This window comes from Vulpes vulpes, chromosome 12, assembly GCF_048418805.1.
Source record: "Vulpes vulpes isolate BD-2025 chromosome 12, VulVul3, whole genome shotgun sequence".
Classification (NCBI taxonomy): Eukaryota; Metazoa; Chordata; class Mammalia; order Carnivora; family Canidae; genus Vulpes; species Vulpes vulpes.
This window is the reverse complement of record NC_132791.1, coordinates 109,653,473-109,672,632: the sequence shown is the minus strand read 5'-3', so window position 1 is coordinate 109,672,632 and position 19,160 is coordinate 109,653,473. Positions and strand designations below refer to the sequence as shown.

Here is a 19,160-nt window from a genome sequence, read left to right as displayed (position 1 = left end):
CTGCTCATGCTCTCATTTGCTCACTTTCTCTCAAGTAAATAAAAAAAAAAAACTTAAAAAAAAAAAAGAAACCTTAAAAAAAAAAAGAAACCTTAAGGTAGAAATCAGACAACATACCAATTCTCCAACTGAGAAATGGCAAATGGCTCTTTTTATGAAACAGCTTCTAAGAGATGCAAGTTAAGAATCTGAAAAAGTGAAGATAACTTGCAAAATAAAAAGATTTCTCTCCTACATCACCAAGGATTTGATTTTAAGAGTGAGTTATTCTATGAGTAATGGCTATGGTCGTTATTACTTACCTTTACTATAAAATAACATTCAACTTTTGGGAAAGCAGAAGTCGAACGTTCAGAAGCCATGCTGAAATACAGAGTCTATCCTTTTTTGGATATAAGACTAAGTAGAGTATCCACTTTAATAGTTTTATTTGGTGTTGAGAATAGTTTCATTTGTGATGTCATTTCCTCAGCAACTTGGAGGAGAGGGTGGGTTCTCACACTAATGGATCAAAACAGATCCCTCCCCCAACATCCAAAGAGTTGGGGCGGAGGGGCGGGCAAGGATACTGTTAATCTGGGAGAATAAAGTACTTCAAAGGAAAAACTCGCCAATAAATCGTTGACTCTACTTTCACAGGATATTTCACCAGAAATGAAGACTGAGAGGCACTTGGATGGCTCAGTGGTTGAGCATCTGCTTTCAGCTCAGGTTGTGATCCCAGGGACCTGAGATTGAGCTCCGCACCAGGCTCCTCACAGGGAGCCTGCTTCTCCCTCTACCTGTGTCTCTGCCTCTCTCTCTGTGTCTCTCATGAATAAATAAATAAATAAAATATTTTTTAAAAAAAAGAAGTCTGAGGAAAGTGTCTCTCTTGACTAACCCCTGACGTGGTTGTTCAGCAAAACAAAAACAGAAATAAAACCAGCAAATCAGCTTTTTTGCTTACAAATCCAATACAGTCGTACAGTATTCTTAACAGACAAAATAAACATAACTTAATGAGTAAATATCACTTGTATTTCTATATACTTACATAGAAATCTGTACATGAATCTAAAATTAAAAGAAACACACGCAGGCCATACACTGGGCTTGGGCTTATACACACATTGAACAATAAACACTTTTAAGCTTTTCAGTAAGAGAGAAGAAGAAAAACTCAGACAAGTCACGTGAGAAAGTGGCAGATCTGGGATTTGAACCAAGTGCTCTCCATGCTGCATACTAATACATGCTGATTCTAAAATTTCTTCAGTGGTATGTAGTCAGCATTTTATTCCTGGTATGATTTTCTAATCCAGACATTTGGAACATATCCTCTTGTTGAAAGAGCACGATAGGACAATGTTTGTTTTTAAGGCAACAAGAGGAATAAATTATAAGGACAATGATGGGAAGGCCTGCCAATGCCCAGAAACACTACCAAGAGATCCTGAAATTGCTGAATTAATCAGTTTTTAAATCATGCGCCTGGGTCAAACAAATCTTAGAGATGTCTTTGGAAACCATTGTTATCAGCGAAGATTTGAAGGTCAAGTTTGTTTTTTATAGGATTAAGGAGACGAAAAGCCTCACTGAGTTTAGACCTGACCATTCTTGGGGATTAAAGGGCACACTTAATGATGCTGAGCACTGAGTCTTGTATAGAACTGCTGAATGGCTGTATTATACTCCTGAAATTCATATAACACTGTATGTTAACTATACTGGAATTAAAATTTAAAACCTAAAAAAAAAAAACAAACAAACACGACCATTCTTCAGCTCTTACCTGAATTCACAGAAGGGCATAGAATCGTAAGTGTAACAACATACAGCAGTGTCTGTAAGGGCCGAGGATCTGGATGCATAGCGCCAGATTACAGAAGCAGGCAGGACAGACTTCCGGGCTTTGGCTCACTAAAAGACATCCAGAAAAAGAAAGAAAAGATCATCTAAAGATCTTTATCCCACAAAAGAGCTAAAAACCTTGTATCTGAATAATCATAGTTGTGAGCATGATGGCTGCCATCGATTTTGGAAGCTCTAGACAGAGTGTGGCAAATACAAGGCACCGGATGATCTGTATCTCCCCAATTCACAAGCTGATCTCTAGACCCTAAGTTAACGCTGGAAGTTTTGTTCATCTTTCCAAGGCACTAAGACACCTCCAATTATACAGAATCAATCATTTCAAGTGAACACATTCAGCGGCCATTAGTGCATTTGTTTGTACATTTTACAAGCATCTGAAACTCACCATCCTCAAAATGCACACACACACCCTTTATGGTCCCAAAATAGAAATGGTAACAAAAACAACAAACATTTACATGGTGCTTAGCAGGTGCCAGACACCATGTCAGTGCTTTTTGTAGACCCAAAGACCACTGTGGTGAGACCAGATGAAACTGTGGCAGGAAGGGAAGAGGGAGACCAAGTAGGAGGTAACGTAACCACTCAGGAGAGAGATGAGCACATGGTGGGTCAGACCAGTGAGTCAACTGCGGAGGTGGTGAGGAGTAGCTGGACTCAGAATGTATCCCAAGGTGCAACCAACAGAATTCCTGAAGACTTGGCTCTAGAGTATGATGGAAAGATGTGTCAAGGATAATACTTAGTTTCTGGTGTAACAGAATCCATGATAGCACTGTTTACTGATGGAGTATCGGATGGTGGGTTCAGGACAGAATGGAAGGAGGGAAATGAAGAAAGCACAGAAAATTCCTTCTAGGGCCCTGCTATCAAAGGGCAACAGAAAAACAGGGAAAATTGCTGGAGACACACGGCAGTCAAGAAGGTTTGTTTTTGTGTGTGTGTTTTTTTAATGTGAAGACAGTATGGCACATTCAGGGAAAGCTAAAAAAAAAAAAGTTTCACAAAACCCAGCACTGGTAAGGCTGTGGGTAAAAATGGCTATCACCCACTGTTGGTGGAAATACAATCGGTAAATTCTTTTTTGGAGGGAATTTAGCAATAGCTATAAAAAATCATTTATCCATGCAACAAATACTTATGGAATGATTATTACATGCCAGGTACTATTCTAGAAGCTAAGGAGAGAACAATTTAAAAATATATAAATAGGGGATGCCTGGGTGGCTCAGTTGGGTAAACATCTGCCTTCAGCTCAGGTCACGATTCCAGGGTCCTAGGATCGAGCCCCATGTTGGGCTCCCTGCTCCGCGGAGAACATGTTTCTCCCTCTCCCTCTCCCCCTCCCCCTGCTTGTGCACACTTGCTCACTTGCTCTCTCTTTGACAAGTTATTTTTTTAAATAAGTAAATAATAAATAAGTAATTATTTTTTAAATAAGTAAATAATTACTTCTTAAATAAGTAAATATATATATATATATATATATATATATATATATATATATATGAATAAGTAACAGGCAAAAATGTACCCCTTACATTCTAGTGGTAATGATGGACAATAAACACAATAAATAAAATTACTAAAATTAACAATGTCCATGCCACCCTCCAGATACAGTCCATTCCTCCTCTATGCTGCCTCTACGCCTCGGACACATATCTACCACTGCACTCATCACTCTGTTCTGCAATTTATCTGGCTACATAACTATGTCCTCCTTAAAGGCAAGAACAAGCTCATATTTAACATTGTAAGTGCTAATACCTAACCGAAAACAGGCACTAAATAAATGTTTTTTGGTGGTTTTTTTTTTTTTTAATGAAAGGAATACCTTAATATAATGCAATTCCCAGAAGTATCTTAAAGGGTAGTATTTAATGAGAACTGTCATCTCGTGTGATTTCAGCATATTCTAGCTATATTTTTTATTCATTTGTTTCATGTATATATATATATGTGTATATATATATATATATTTCATGCTTTTTAAAATCAGCAAAAATATAGTAAGTGCCTACCATATGCCTGGCACCCTGCTAGGCTAGAGATCCACAGACTGGTTACTATGTCTGCAAATTCTGCCCCACATTCCTACTTGGCCAGGGCTGGCCACAGAATCCCTGACTACGGAATACAACAAAATGTACTGAAAGAGCAACATTAATGACATTTTAGAAATGGGAATTTTATGTTCATATTCACTTACGCAAAGGTTAATTCTAACCATTGATAAAATTGGGTAGAAATACAAAGCAAGGCACCTTAAGTATGGCTTCTATTAAATCAAATAACGTCTCCCAGGATCTGCTCCCGTCTCTATGCCATGCACTCCAAAATCTGAGTTGCAAACTCAAGTTTATCTAGATCACAGATCATCAAATCACAGGCTGCCTTTTAAGTTTTTTTTCTTGCTGACCTCTTTTAAAAAGTGGGAGAGGATATTTTGGTACCACTCACTGGCGGAAGAGGCCAGCTGTGTGAAAATCTTTTTTGGTTTATTTGAATTCTCCTTTGGTTCAAGGGCAAGGACTGACACACCACTGGTAAGCAGTCAAGGGAAAGTAAACATTGAAATAATTTGTTAACAGGAGCCGCTGTCCTCAGAGAACGAGGACAAGAAGGGGCGCTCTTCCTTTTGCCAAATCTTTCCTCGACTATTTATTTATCAAAAAGCAGTGAAACAAATACCAGAGTCAACTTTAACCCTAGCACATGATCTGCTGAGTAACTTTACAGCTGTCCTTTAAAACTTCACAGCTCATTATTGCTACCTAAATGATCCCACAGGACCATCCTTTATGAATTCTATGAGGTTACTTGCAATATGCTGTCAGTTGATTCTGGAGGTTGGAAAGAACTTACGACCATAACATAAATACTTGTTGACTTGGTTTATATTTACCCAAGGAGAGCCTGCTGGGTTTGTTAAAGAACTGTGATAACAAGAACAAGGACCTGGATGCTACTGCAAGAGGAGCCAGGGAGCTTGAAATTACATTCAATGGCCACAAACAGTAACCTAGGTCCAATCTCACAAATAAACATTGCTGACCACAAGGCAGGTGAGATGATGTATAAAGCAGGACATAGCCATTAGCACTGATGGAAAATTGTTTAATGCTGTCATTTCCAAAAGTACTATCTTTGTCCAAAAAAAAAAGGAGACTCTTAATACTAGTGTGATTGTTATTGAACTAAGAAGTCATTGGAAAACAACTATATATATTTACATTTACATATAATGTAAATATTTGAGTATTTCCCCCGCATTGCTATAGCAAATGAACAATTTTGTTTGCTTGGCCAAGTTTACCAGACCTGAACAAGGCTCCTACCATCTTTGTACCAATAGGCCAGTGGCCTTAACATGTATGTTTCTTTTCTTAGTTTTCTTACCTACAGAAATTTACCTTGGCAAGGGAGACAACAGCCTCAGAAATTGTTATTATTGTTATTCCATCATCCTCTTACCCTCTCTTCTGATCTGGAAACAGTGGGCAGCATGGTAGGATCACAACAGCCCACTCCACCACGCACCGTTTTTGGCATATCACTTGCCAAAGGCTATCTGACCTCTGTTTTAGCATATGCAACATTCAAATATTCTCATGGAAAAATTAAAAACAGAATTCTGATCTAAATTATATCAGATGGAATAGAATTCTGATTTAAATTACAATGTCACATTTTAAACTTGTGTTTTTCTCATTTAAAAAAAATTTTAAAGCACCCAATTGTGGTTAACATGCCAGATGATATTTTAAACAAAATATTCGAAGTTTTCTTCACACATTCTACAATGAATATGTTACTTTTACAAGTAGAAATTGTTAACAGAAAGTTTCTACAAATATTCATTGACAAACCCTAGATTTCAGCACAGAACAAAAGCAAGTAAACACAATTTTACCACCTAAACATAGCACATCAAGGTTTTGACGCATGTCCTTCTAATCCTTTTCGTATATGTATATATACAGAACTGAGATTATAACATACATGCTAATATAGTTTTAAATCCTGCTTTATTCATTTTTATCTAATAATCATTTTTACTCATTAAATAATTCATAAACACAATTTATAACAGCTGTTATATAATGATACAGATACTTTACTGAATAGATATACTTTAATTTACTTAGCCACCTCCTTTTGGATAATTAAGCTACATTTCTTTATATGTGTGTATATACATGTGTATTTGTCTTGCTATTACAGATAATGCTGTATGACTATCTTTTTTTTTTTTTTTATTCATGAGAGACAGAGAGAGAGAGAGAGAGCAGCAGAGACACAGGCAGAGGGACAAGCAGGCCCTATGCAGGGAGCCTGATATGGGACTCGATCCCGGGTCTTCAGGATCAGGCCCTGGGCTGAAGGTGTACTAAACCGCTGAGCCACCTGGGCTGCCCCAGGGTAGATTTTTTAAAGTGGAATTACTGAGTCAAGGAGTATAATTTTTTTTTAATATTTTGTTTGTTTTAGAGGGAGGGACGGAGAGAGAGAAAGCACGTGCACAAGTTGGGGGGCAAGGACAGAGGGAGAGAGAAAGAAGCAAACTCCCTGCTGAGCACAGAGGCCAACACGGGGTCTGATCTCATGACCCTGAGATCACAACCTGACCCAAAATCAAGAGTCAGATGCTTAACCAACCGAGCCACCCAGGCGCCCCAATACAAACATTTTTAATACTCTTAACAGGGGATCCCTGGGTGGCGCAGCGGTTTGGTGCCTGCCTTTGGCCCAGGGCGCGATCCTGGAGACCCGGGATCGAATCCCACATCGGGCTCCCGGTGCATGGAGCCTGCTTCTCCCTCTGCCTGTGTCTCTGCCTCTCTCTCTCTCACTGTGTGCCTATCATAAATTAAAAAAAAAAAAAATACTCTTAACATACATACTGTCAAGTAGCTTTCCCCATAAAAAGCAATAATGTACAACCTTATCCCCAATAACCTCCATCAGCATAGTGGGGGGTAGACTCCCAGTCACCAGAGAATGTTCTACATCCTTTTACTGTGGTGAGCAATGCATAGATGTAAAACATGAGTTTGGGCAATTAATTAAAATATTTGATAAGGCACAGAGTAACATTTCCTGTCTAATATATTAGGGAAAAAGCAATAATCTAAATTTACATAAAAATAGGAATGCCTGGGTGGCTCGGTGGTTGAGCATATGCCTTTGGCTCAGGGCGTGATCCTGGGGTCCGGGATCGAGTCCCACATCGGGCTCCTTCCAAGGAATTTGCTTCTCCCTCTGCCTGTGTCTCTGCCTCTCTGTCTCTCATGAATAGATAAAATATTTAAAAATAAATAAATTTACACAAAAGTAACTACAAGGTGCACCTGGATGGCTGTCAGTTGAGTCTGACTCTTGGTTTGGGCTCAGGTTATGGTCTCGGGGTCCTGAGATCGAGCCCTGTGTCAGGCTCCATGCTCAGCACAGAGTCTGCTTAAGATTCTCTCTCCGTCTCCCTCTGTCCCTTCCCCAACCCCAACATGCATACTCCCTCTCTCTAATAAATAAATCTTAAAAAAAAAAAGAGAGAGAGAGAGAGAACTGCAAAAAAAAGTAAAAGGAATGGACAATGCGGACATTTATCAACACTTGTTAATCTAAACTTCCAATTACAAAAAACACACAGACACAAAAATCTCTGCTTTTTATCCAAAATTTATTGTAAAGCAGGATGCAGGGTCACTGTTGTTATACTGGGTGATTTTAATTTATAACATGTATTTCTCCAAAAATAAATTTGTATACAAAAACTGCTGACAAAGCTTTTTTGCCAAGATTTGCTAGCATTCAAAATAGTAAATTATCATTCATTTCAAAACTTTATTCTCCCTTCCCTTACTGCTTTTCTTGTCCATAAAGCATTTAAACACCTCTACTTCCCTAAACTACTACAGGTAATAACTCCAGGCACTGGATCTTAAGTTGGGTTGTTCTTGTCTTCCTATTGGACATTAGCAAAGACGTGATCAATTCCCTATGTGAAAATCAGAACTCCTGAGACTTATCCAACCCACTGGTCTCAGAAGAAATTAACATGAGCATGAGGAAGTTCTTCTATCCCCTTCGTATCTTCAGAGGAAGTTAATGGACAACATAATTCTATTCTTTTCACTGCAGTTCTGAGTGGCTGATTTAAGTGAGAAGATGCTCCCAAGAAAGCACCTGGTAGTACAATCTCTCTGGAAAAAAAAAAAGACTCTAGAGGGTACAAAAAACCCAAACCCAAAACAGAACAGCTACAGGTAGTACCCCACTAAACCTATAAATTGAGGGACAACTCTTTCCTCCAAAAAAAAATCATTGGAGGGCTCCCCACTTTTGCATGGGATGAGTGCTGCTCCCTCAGTCCTAGCCTGCTGTTCCTGAAGGTGACTGGTGTAGTCATGGGGCGTCCTTTAAGCTCTCCTTCACATCTATGTAGAAGGCAATTTGTCTAATATAACAAACTGTACTTTTATGCCAGCCCAGGCTTAGCAGCATTTCTGTTGGCAAAAGCAAGCTAAAGGTATGCCTGGTTCTAGAATAAGAAAGGAAATACTTCCCTAACATTTACTTAACTTATTGTTCAGGTTATGAACTTAATGCTTTTATAACCTCTTTTCAACATGCTGCCAGAATAATCCTTTGGGAAAAGTCTTTCCTGAATTTCTAGATTTGATTCCTTTGTTTTTGAAGCAATGCCTCTGCTTCCCTAAGGATGATTAAAGCCGTCTCTCTGAATTATCCCCCTCCCTAGACTCCTATATCAAACTTTCTTCTAGTTTCTTTTCAGTTTTAGGGAATAACTGTGATTAATCTGTGAATAAAAACTCTACTTGGGATCCATGCAAGGCTTTCAAAAGAGAAAATTCTTTAATTTCCTTTTCTAAAACCATCTTATTCAGGGCAGCTAGGTGGCTCAGTCGGCTAAGTGTCTGCCTTCGGCTCAGGTCATGATCTTGGGGTCCTGGGATCGAGCCCCACATCAGGCTCCCTGCTCAGTGGGGAGTCTGCTTCTCCCTCTCCCCCGCTCATGCTCTTTCTCAAAAAAAAAAATAAATAAATAAATAAATAAATAAATAAATAAATAAATAAATAAATAATCTTGAAAGAAAAAGAAAAAAACCCACCATCTTATTCTGCATGATACAGTAATTTTTCTCTAGAAACAAAAGATTGGCCTTTATTTTCAAATAATTTATTCCATAACATGCTTTTTCTCCTGTTGCCTTAAAAAAATGAGTCTTCTGCAGTAGCTAAACAAAAGAAAAAAATAAAACATGTCTACTTAAAAATTTTTGAATAAGTGCTATCAGCACAATTTCTATTAGGGAAGTCAAATATACACTTTTTTTTTTTTAACTCATTGAGCTACCTTGACCTTAAATCACATCGAATTGTAAATCTTCTATAAAAGTTTTCCTCATTTTGAATATTTTAATAATTTAGCTAAGAAGCTATGTTTTCTCCACAGACTTCTCAAAGATTTCTTCTATTTTTTCCAGAAAATACTCAGTCAATTAATGCCATACACAGGGCATTGACTTTAGTCAATATATTTGTAAAATATATTCAGAGTTCAAAACAGGAATCTATCTTACATGTGCTGGGCTCTGCTAGGAACTCAGCCTCCGACAGGACATTTGCCTCCCTAGGGCTCGAGGTCAGATGAGGGAAGTGACAGAGAAGCCACCCAAACATGGACTCACCTGTCAGAATGACTAACCATCTCGCCACAAGGGTCCCTGCAGTCATTCCACTTTTTGGATGGCTTCTTATTTGGCATCATGACTTTTTCAATCAGAAATGAAAAAGCGGTACTTTGATATTACAGCTTTGGGCAAAGATAAACCCACCAGTTTCCATGACCCCATGGTTTTTATCCAAAAAGCCTCATCTAGGAGAACTGGAATGGCCCGCTGAATTTGGATGAAGCCCAAACCCGGTGCTCTGTGTACAGGTGCCAAGTGAGTGGGAGGACAGGGAGCACATTCCGCTAATCTCTCTGCACTGTGGGCACCTTTTCTACCAGTTGGGGAGCACTCCTGTGTCCAGCCTTTGTTTTGCCATCAGGTGTTTTTCTGTGTGGTCAGTCTGTTTTTAAGTTAAATGTGAATGCAGATCACTCCTTAAAAAGACCTGCTGTCTGCAGGCCAATCTCCTGCCTCTTCGCCATCTTGGAAGGGAGAAGGACTTCCTCTAGGCACTCCTCCATCAGCCACCAGCCTCAAGTCTTCTCTTCTTGGTTGAGCACCATAACTTCACCATACTGTATTTTCCTTCAAAATACTGTTTATCACCTATACAAATTGTTTACAAATTTGCTTTTATTGCTCAGTTGACTCGTTTCTCTATGAAAACTGTGGCTATCTTGGATGAAGATGGAATACATCATGACTTTTTCCCATCAGAATTGACAGAAACAGTTTTCACTAAGAGGCAATGCTTTTAGGAAATAAAGGTTCTCGGGAATTCAAGTGGTTAAGGGAGAGGGGATGGGTGAGCCACAAAATAAAGCAAAGCGCTACAGGAAACACAGAAGGGTCACTTTTTTTTTTTTTTAAGATTTTATTTATTTATTCATGAGAGACACAGAGAGAAGCAGAGACATAGGCATAGGCTTCCCTCTGGGGAGCCTGATGCAGAACTTGATCCCAGGACCCGGGGACCACGACCTGAGCCACAGGCAGATGCTCAACCACTAAGCCACCCAGGTGTACCACAGAAGGGTCACTCTACCTGGACTTAGAAGTTTTAAGAAGACTTCTCATGGAAACAATGATCAGGTGAATCTGAATGGATGAGTCTGGGGGACAGGAGGGAGGAAGGGAGGTAGAAAAAGCAAGGGGAGGTGATGCTCCAAAGAGAGGAGCTGTATGTGTAGAGAATTAAAAACAGCAAGGATGTACGGCTGCAGAGCAGAGTATGAGGAGGAAACAAGGGGTGCGGAGGAAGGCGGCATAGGTGAGCAGAAGCCACAGCGTACAGGATAATATGAACCAGGTCCGGGTATTTGGCTTTTATCCTGAAAGGGGAGTATTAATGGCTTTTAAGCAGGCAAAGGACAAGATCTGACTTGTGCCTTTGAAAAATCACTGACGCTGCCATGTGGAGCATGGCTGAGAGGAGGAATAGAGGTTAGAAGGCCCTGGAGAATGAAGATCGGAGCCTATAGCAGAGAACTAGCAGGGGATAGATTTAAAAGAGTAAAAAAAAAAAAAAAAATAGACATGGACATATTGCCAGATGGTATTATAAGGTGGCATGGATAGGACTTGGATACTGAATGATCTGGACCGGGAAAGAAATGATCCCTTAAGACACCTTTGGAATATATCACCGTCCACTTCCGTTCCCCCACTGCTTTCACCTTCAATAGAGGAACAAGGCTGCTGTCCAGATTTCTCCTTGGACAAGTGAGTGTATGACGTGGGCTCACTAGATACAGGGAACACACAAGGAGCAGCAGGGTTTTCCATGGCTTCTTGTCATTGTTTTGATGGTGGCAGGGGATGGAGAGTGTGGCCCTTAAGGTGTAGAGAAAATGAGTTGAGTTGGCCATAAGCGGAACTTTAAGAAAGAGATCGAGGAGGCAAATAGAAAGAAACCTGTAGTGCTTCAGAGATTTGAGGGGAAGAGATCTGAGGGGACAATGACAGATGAAAGTGTTACTTTCTTTTGAAGAGGGGAGAAGCCTAAAGAAATCCGCCAGGTAGGAAGGCCTAGCAATTGCAATTCCTCACTTAAAATAATCCACGCTATCTATACCATTATTTAATAACTTTCAAAACAAAGAAGGAAAAGGGGATGAACTAGGGATGAACACTCAGCTTTCTTAAAAATGAGTTTCAAAATGTCACTGAATTTCATACCCATCTACCTTTTTTAAAAAATATATAAATTCAACTAGCCAATACACAATGCATCATGGGTTCCAGATGGAGAGTTCAGGAATTCAGCAGCTGTGTACCTAACACCCAGTTTAGGGTAATCGGACACATTCCTTAACTGTTGACTCCTTCGTGATCACTCAAACCTTTGATCCACAACAGTCCTCACGCTGTACACATGGGCCTCAAAAAATGAGAGTAACAGCTGCCACACGTCTTTCAGGGACTCTACCGGAGGAGTGGGTAGGGGCAGGAGGGTGAGGAAAAGCAGCAAAGTGCTATCATGAGTCCAGTTGCAACAAATATACCATCTAATAGCACGTTAATCTGCGGGGGTTATTCTCCTTCTTTGAGAAATGAAAGAATCCCTTAAAGCAAGCATGTGCAGTTGACAGTGATGCATGCTCTGACCTGCCAAGTAGCTCGGAGGCTGTAGGAGGAACATATAAATCTTCTAAATGTAGAGCTGTAGGACATTAAGCAGCCAGATCCACATCAGTAACTCGTGGTAGCTCTCTCCTTACGGAGTGTCCATTTGATGAGCACATAATGATTGCACAATCATTCAGATCACCCTTAAAAACTGTTGACACCTACAGACCTCACAGCCCTCCCCCCCCCCATTACCACCCCCCTCCCCAGGCTCAATCGAGTCAGCCAAGCATACAGACTGATCCTGCTGCCTGCAAAAGCATTTCCTTTCACTGTGGACCGTCAAAAGTAGAGGAATAAAATGGAAGTGACGTGGAGTTATGGCACCAAAAAGGCCAAATGAGCAAAGAAATAATCAACTCCACATGAGCCACTTCGGCTCCAACACAATGAAAAGGGCCTAGGACTAACCCCAGGAAAGGTCACTGGGATCAAAGGTCACCAGCAGAAAAAGGCCACAGTGAAGAGCTGCCAGCTGCAATAGGAGTCAGTGTGGTCCTAATTACACACCAAAAGCGAAGGGGTCTAAGTGCCGAGTTTGTTTCTATTCACAATATTTGCGTGTTTAAAAAAAAAAAAAAAAAGTCAAGTGTTCCTGTTCTGCTGGCTTTCAAAGACACTATTTCATCCTGCTTCTAGAACACAGGAAACCAAAAATCGTGGAGATAAGATGATTCTGGCATCCACCGTGAGGCATACAGGCACATTAGGAATATTTTAAAACATAGCTGTGGACAAAGAGCAAAATTCTACAAAGTGACTCGGGATAGATTATTAAAAAGACAAAATACAGCAAGTTTCAAGAGGACTAGTCTGCAGGCACCAAAGAGTCAACATTTGCCACAAATCAACACTCTGGAGATTTTCAAGGTTGCCACTGGGATTGGCTTCACAGGGGGAAAAAAATAACAGGGTTATGGTAACCGAAAAAACAAAAGCTAGCTAAGAGCAAAAATTGTTAAGTTTGCTAAGAACTAGTTAAACTTGAATAGAGTGATCTTCTAAAGATCCAGACAGACATTTGGCCAACTTTTTTTTGATGAAGGTTGAGGAGGAATATGAACAACATTTGAAAAGGGGCTCTAGATAAGTGTTAGGTAATAAATTTAATATAGTTGTTATTATGTCCAGCTCATTGCTGAGACCTTACCAAATGAAACAAAATTTTCCCTGGCTGTTCCAAAAGACTCACCCTCCTGGGGTTTGGTTTAGATTTCATTTTAATAACAAGGAAATAAAACCTCAAGGAGAAACTCATTTCCATGAAATATCTAATGTATACAGCCAAACATTTAGGAAAAACGCAAAATAAGAAAAAATTAGAAACCTAAGAAAAATATCTGTGCTGCAAATAAACTTGAATCAATGTTAGCTAAGCACTGGACCTCCTTTATGATGACTTTTATATTATGTTACCTGCTGAGCTAGAAGTTTCCTGGAACATAGTAACATTGGTTTCCAAGGACTTCATCCACCTTTAACCATGGTTGCATAAAATAATAAAAGGAGTCTAGATTTCTTAGGCGCCCTGCTTTGTTCAGCTGGTGATGGGAATTAGGTCAGGCACAGCTTCATCAAAGCTGTCATAGTGCCATGGAAGAGTGGCCGTGCATTGATAATGGGACTCTTCAAGCACATTCATAAATTGGCATACAAGTCAATCACAGATTACTATGTAGTCAGTACCTAATCACCTCAAATGGACTGTTAAGTCTATAGATTTGTAAAAATACACACTGGCCTGTATGAAGAAAACTTGCACCCCAGAAAACTTTGCTCCGCAGTTAAAGAGATAATCAAGATCAATGCCCTGATGAACTAGAAAGTAGGAAAATCAATTAAAATCCCAATATCTTTGCAAACACAGCACAATATAGCAGGTCATCTTGAATCCCATTGGGAGAGTCAAAGTAGCAGCTTTGGCATGAGGTCCAGCCTGTCTACCAGAAAGAAATAAAGCAAAGCTTGCTGGAACAACTCTGCTACGCTGCGTGTGTATGTAGCAAACAACAGTGGCTGCATTTTGGCATTACCTTAGGCAACAATAAAAGGATGGTCAAAAGACCATTCAAGGACACACTGACACATAAGACACACACACACACACACACACACACACACACACTAGAAACCACAGTAGCAGACTGGCCAAGCTTGGAAGACACAGAAACTTACTCCATTTATAATTCCTCTGTGCAAAACTTCTCTGAAAATCCTTTGTTAATTATGTTCATGGATAAACCAGGCATAAAAAATCATTTTTATCATGTTAGGATTACACCTGATTTTTAAAACCAGTGTCTTTTTTTAAAAAGATTTTATTTATTTATTTATTTATTTATTTATTTATTTATTTATTTGGGAGAGAGTGTGCGTGTGTGCACACCAGTGGGGGGAGGGAGGGTGGAAGCAGGTTCCCCATTGAGAAGGAAGCCCAACGTAGGACTTGATCACAGGACCCTGGGATCATGACCTGAGCCACAAGCAGACACTTAACTGACTGAGCCTCCCAGGCACCCCCCAAACACTACAGTATCCTAACTCCAACGTTATCAACCAATGTATTCATTAATGGCTATTTCCCAACAAATTAAGAACACCAAGAATTTTCTTACAGTGCTATAACCAGTACGGATAATTCCAAATGGACTCCACATTTCTTGGCACAGTAACAGCAGTGTGATTGCATACACAGCTTACAGATTCTGACTTAGATATATAAGTTCTGGCACATTTAACATTTTTTATATTACACGATACTCCATGTTTCCTACATATACAACACTAGTCACACCTTACATCTACAGAATACACTCTGTATGTTGAAACATCTATATACCCTGGTAGCCGGACTCTTCTTGTAAAGACTTGTCGTCATTGGCTTCTATGAACATGAGGATGTTTTTGTCTTGTTTTGTTTTGTTGTGTTTTGTTTGGTGAGATTTACGGGAACATTACAGCTTCATTCTTTACATAATGACATAATTAATGTGGGTCTTGGAATCTGAAGAGTGCTCTGGGTTGTATCCTTAGCTTAATATTCTAAAATCTCTTCATTAGACCCATTTTCTAAGCCAGATTGTGAGTACAGTTGGAATTTGCAGCATAAAAATACAAAAAAGCAGTTTCTCATTCATTTACACAAAGCAAATATATTGTGTACTTATATTCAAGGTAGCTAGGGGAAAGAAAGAACGGGGGGTGGGTGGTGATAAAGTAGAATAAGACAATAGAGACACCACGATCTCATTTCCTAAGTCTCTGACATCTTTAACTCTTGGATTATATATAAACAATAGCACTTAAAACTATTTTTGAGGCATAATAAAGTTTCAAAAGGTGACAGGAGCCCTCATTTTAAAAATATTTCTTAAGATATTATAAATGTTTAAATCTATTTTAATAATCAAATATATGCTAAATATATTTTTAAAAAATAAGTTAGTAGTCTAAATGGATATATTTCTTTTTCCTAGAGAATGTCAGTCAGATAGAACATTTATTCATTTAGTGTAGCTTAGGTTCTGTCTCTAAGGGAGGCAAAAAACTCCATAATTTTTTCCAGCTTTATGACAAATATTTTACAACTGCTGTGTTTAAGTGAAAAAAAAAAAAAAAAAAACCAAACCCAAGACTTAAAAGCTCAGGTGCACCTCTTACACAAGTTTTGCCTCATCTTTGGCAAACTCCAAAAAGGACTGTACTTAATTGAAAGAGGGAATGGAAGGAAAATCCAGCAAATGTATCCAAAATCAACACAATTTCAGTTCTAAAAATTAAGTCAAAAGCATGCAGTTCACTTCAGTTTGCAAACAGAAAAGAGAGTATTTGTGTTAACTCAAAAAAAAAAAAAAAAGCCAAGTTGAAAAGAAAAAATAAGTCAGAGACTAGTTTATGATTTCATTGTAAAAATTTGGGAGAGGTGGCTCCTCTGCTTTATATCCAAGTTAAAAAAAAAAACAACAACAAAAACTGGAGAAATTACCTAGCAAACTTTCTTGCATTGAGAAAGCATCATCCACCATTTTACAGCCAAATTATGTATCAGGTACTCACAGAACCCCCAAAACACTGTTAGAAACACATGTAAAAGACATTAGGAACATGCAGAACAATGGAAAAGATGGGTCTTCTCATGAAAATTCTGTATTTACCTTCAAGAAAAGAACCGCTGCTTATGAAGAAAATGGCATTACCAATCTAAAAAACTTGGTTATCAAGCTTTCCAAGAATTTACGTTTAAGACATTTCATAACTCTACATAATCATCTCCGTTTTTTCTCTTCCTAGCTTCCTGGCCAACATGAGTGTGCCTTAAGAGGAAAGGCCCAGATGGCAGGTGTGGGTGTTCCAAAACATCAGATATTATTTTGTTTATTTGAATTACATTCTTTGCTTGAACAGCCTCAGGGCGCACATAAAACATACTACTAATTAAAATAACCAACAGCAGTACTAATAAAACATCTAAAAAGCAGCCTTTATATAGAGAGACTTTAGGTTCTTGCCTCCTGACCTCAGTACATGGAACAATGAAGGTGCACTTAACACTAAGTGAGGCATTTCCATTTCTGTTAGAGGAGGAGAAAAAGCCAACATAGGCTGTGGCAAGGAAAAGAACCCTTCTTGATAATGATGCATCATCAACATGGGGGCATAAATCTCACATATGGACACACAGCTAGCAGGACAAACTGCAGAGGAGCCATATCCCAGTGTGAACAACTGCATACTGACAGTTTGCTAGATTTAATCTACAGCAGCGGTTCCCAAACATCTGCATGTCAATAACCAGGAATACTGAAAAATAAATCAAAACACCTGTATGTCCCATGTAAGCTTGCCAACAATTTGCCAAGTAAGAATACTTTTTTTAAAAAATTGAAAACTGGGATGACTGGGTAGTTCAGTGGTTGAGCGTCTGCCTTCAGCTCAGGTTGTGATCTCGGGATCCTGGGATCAAGTCCCACATAGGGCTCCCCGCAGGGAGCCTGCTTCTCCCTCTGCCTGTGTCTCTGCCTCTCTCTGTGTCTCTCACAAATAAATAAATAAAATCTTTAAAAAAAAAAAAAAAAAGGAAACTGCCATCTACTATCACTGTCTCATTAGAATAGAACGGAAAAGTAGGCAAAGCACCATTTCAGAATAAATTTGGCTTTTGGAAGCAATGACTGCATGTCTTTTGGCTGGTTGTTCATTTTACTCCAAATATAAAATCTTCAAATATAATATGGCGGCCTTGAAGATCAATGTTGAGAAACAACTAATCAATAGACCTAAGTTTTCATTGTCTTAAATCAGTATATATATATTCTTATATATATTACACATTTTACATTTGGATACATATATATTATACATGCACATATTACATGTTATTGTGTATCATATTACACATGATTATATAATTAGGCATTATAATTACATATTAATATATGTTATATATTACACATACGTATTATAAAAGCTCAATACCAACATTTGGTTTCAAAGTAGGCTAAAACATGCGCCTCCTAAAGGACCATTAAATACAGACATCCCTTAGCTTTTCATCCTGAATGTGACCAACAAATGTCCCTAAAGCAGCATTTTTAATATTCTTGGTATTGATGGGTTTCTGCCACTGAACGATACCCAACTGGTCCCCGAGTGCCATCCCTACTCCTCCTTAGTAACATTCCCCTCCAACTTAGGCCAAACTTTTCGACTTTGCTGGAAAACTGGTATTTCAGAGGCAGGAAAACGGACACAGCCAGCCCTACACTCAACTAAAAAAAGTTCCCACGCCTCTCTCTGCACTCACCACTCTGAAAACCTCATGCTTTACAAAACCTCCTTTCCTTCCTCAGGGATGGAGTGGATTTTCATTTTAGCCTGATCTCCCCTGGGTAAAAATTATAGCCAAGGAGGAGCCCTTAAAAGAAAGTGCAGAATCTGATTTCACCTGACTCTCCATACTGTGGGAAAAAAGAACGAGCCTGGATATTCACCGGTCACAAAAATATAAAAAATTCCCACCAGGCCTGGATTTAACCAACCACTCAGTGTTGTCAGTTCCGCAGAGGGAACGAACCATGTCTATTTTGTTCACCGCTGTAGACCCAACACCTGGAAGTTTCCTGCACAAAATGAGCGCTTAATAAGTGTTGATAAAGGAATAGACGTACACTGAGAGAAACCCAGCAATCCTCCTGGGAATTACAAAGTTATTTCACAAACTACTAATGTACTACGCTTAAAAACACTGTAGTAAACCAAAAGAGATCATCTGAGAATGGTCTCACGTTACCACGCAGCAGTTTCAGAGAATCGGCAACTAGCGCTCTCTGATCTGTTTACTATCTGGTCTGGGATGGAAGCGAATACCAAAATTTAGTGATGTCTTATTATGTCAATTTTTTAAATCAATGACTAATAGTTATGTGCTGTATAATTTAAGACGTCCTTAAGCCAAATGACTAACAAAGTGCATGATGCAGCATTACAGAAGAGCCACAGGCAAAAGAGAAGAGTTTAAATAACAGATGTTATTAAAAAAAAAAAAAAAACAGATGTTATCAAAAAGTCCTTTAAACATGAAGGGAGGGGCACCTGGATGGCTCAGTGGTTGAGCATCTGCCTTCCGCTCGGGGTGTGATCCCGGGGTCCTGGGATCGAGTCCCGCATAGGCCTCCCTGCATGGAGCCTGCTTCTCCCTCTGCCTGTGTCTCTGCCTCTGTGTGTCTCTCATGAATAAATAAATAAAATCTATAAATAAATAAATAAATAAATAAATAAATAAATAAATAAATCTGAACAGAAAAGGGATACTACATAGAACACCAAAGCACTAATTTGCTCACAAACACAAATGACCCAGTAGAGTCTGCAAAGCATTTGTCATGATCTTTAAAGTTCTAAAGGCATAGGACCACCAGTGGGTAAATGGAAGTCTCTGCTTTTAGGATTGTTATAAAGATTTTGTAGCTAAAACAA

At 39.0% G+C, this 19,160-nt stretch overlaps 1 protein-coding gene across 6 annotated transcripts in view; it reads right to left on the bottom strand.

Moving 5' to 3' along the window:
* Nucleotides 1-19,160, bottom strand: part of CDON (cell adhesion associated, oncogene regulated) — a 98,049-nt gene that overhangs the window by 59,564 nt on the left and 19,325 nt on the right. For all 6 annotated transcript variants that reach the window (XM_072729395.1, XM_072729397.1, XM_072729393.1 and 3 more), the window contains exon 2: nt 1,775-1,902. In XM_072729395.1, the coding sequence (XP_072585496.1) occupies nt 1,775-1,853 (79 nt within the window). In that variant the 5' untranslated portion in view covers nt 1,854-1,902. The remainder of the gene's footprint in view (nt 1-1,774; nt 1,903-19,160) is intronic.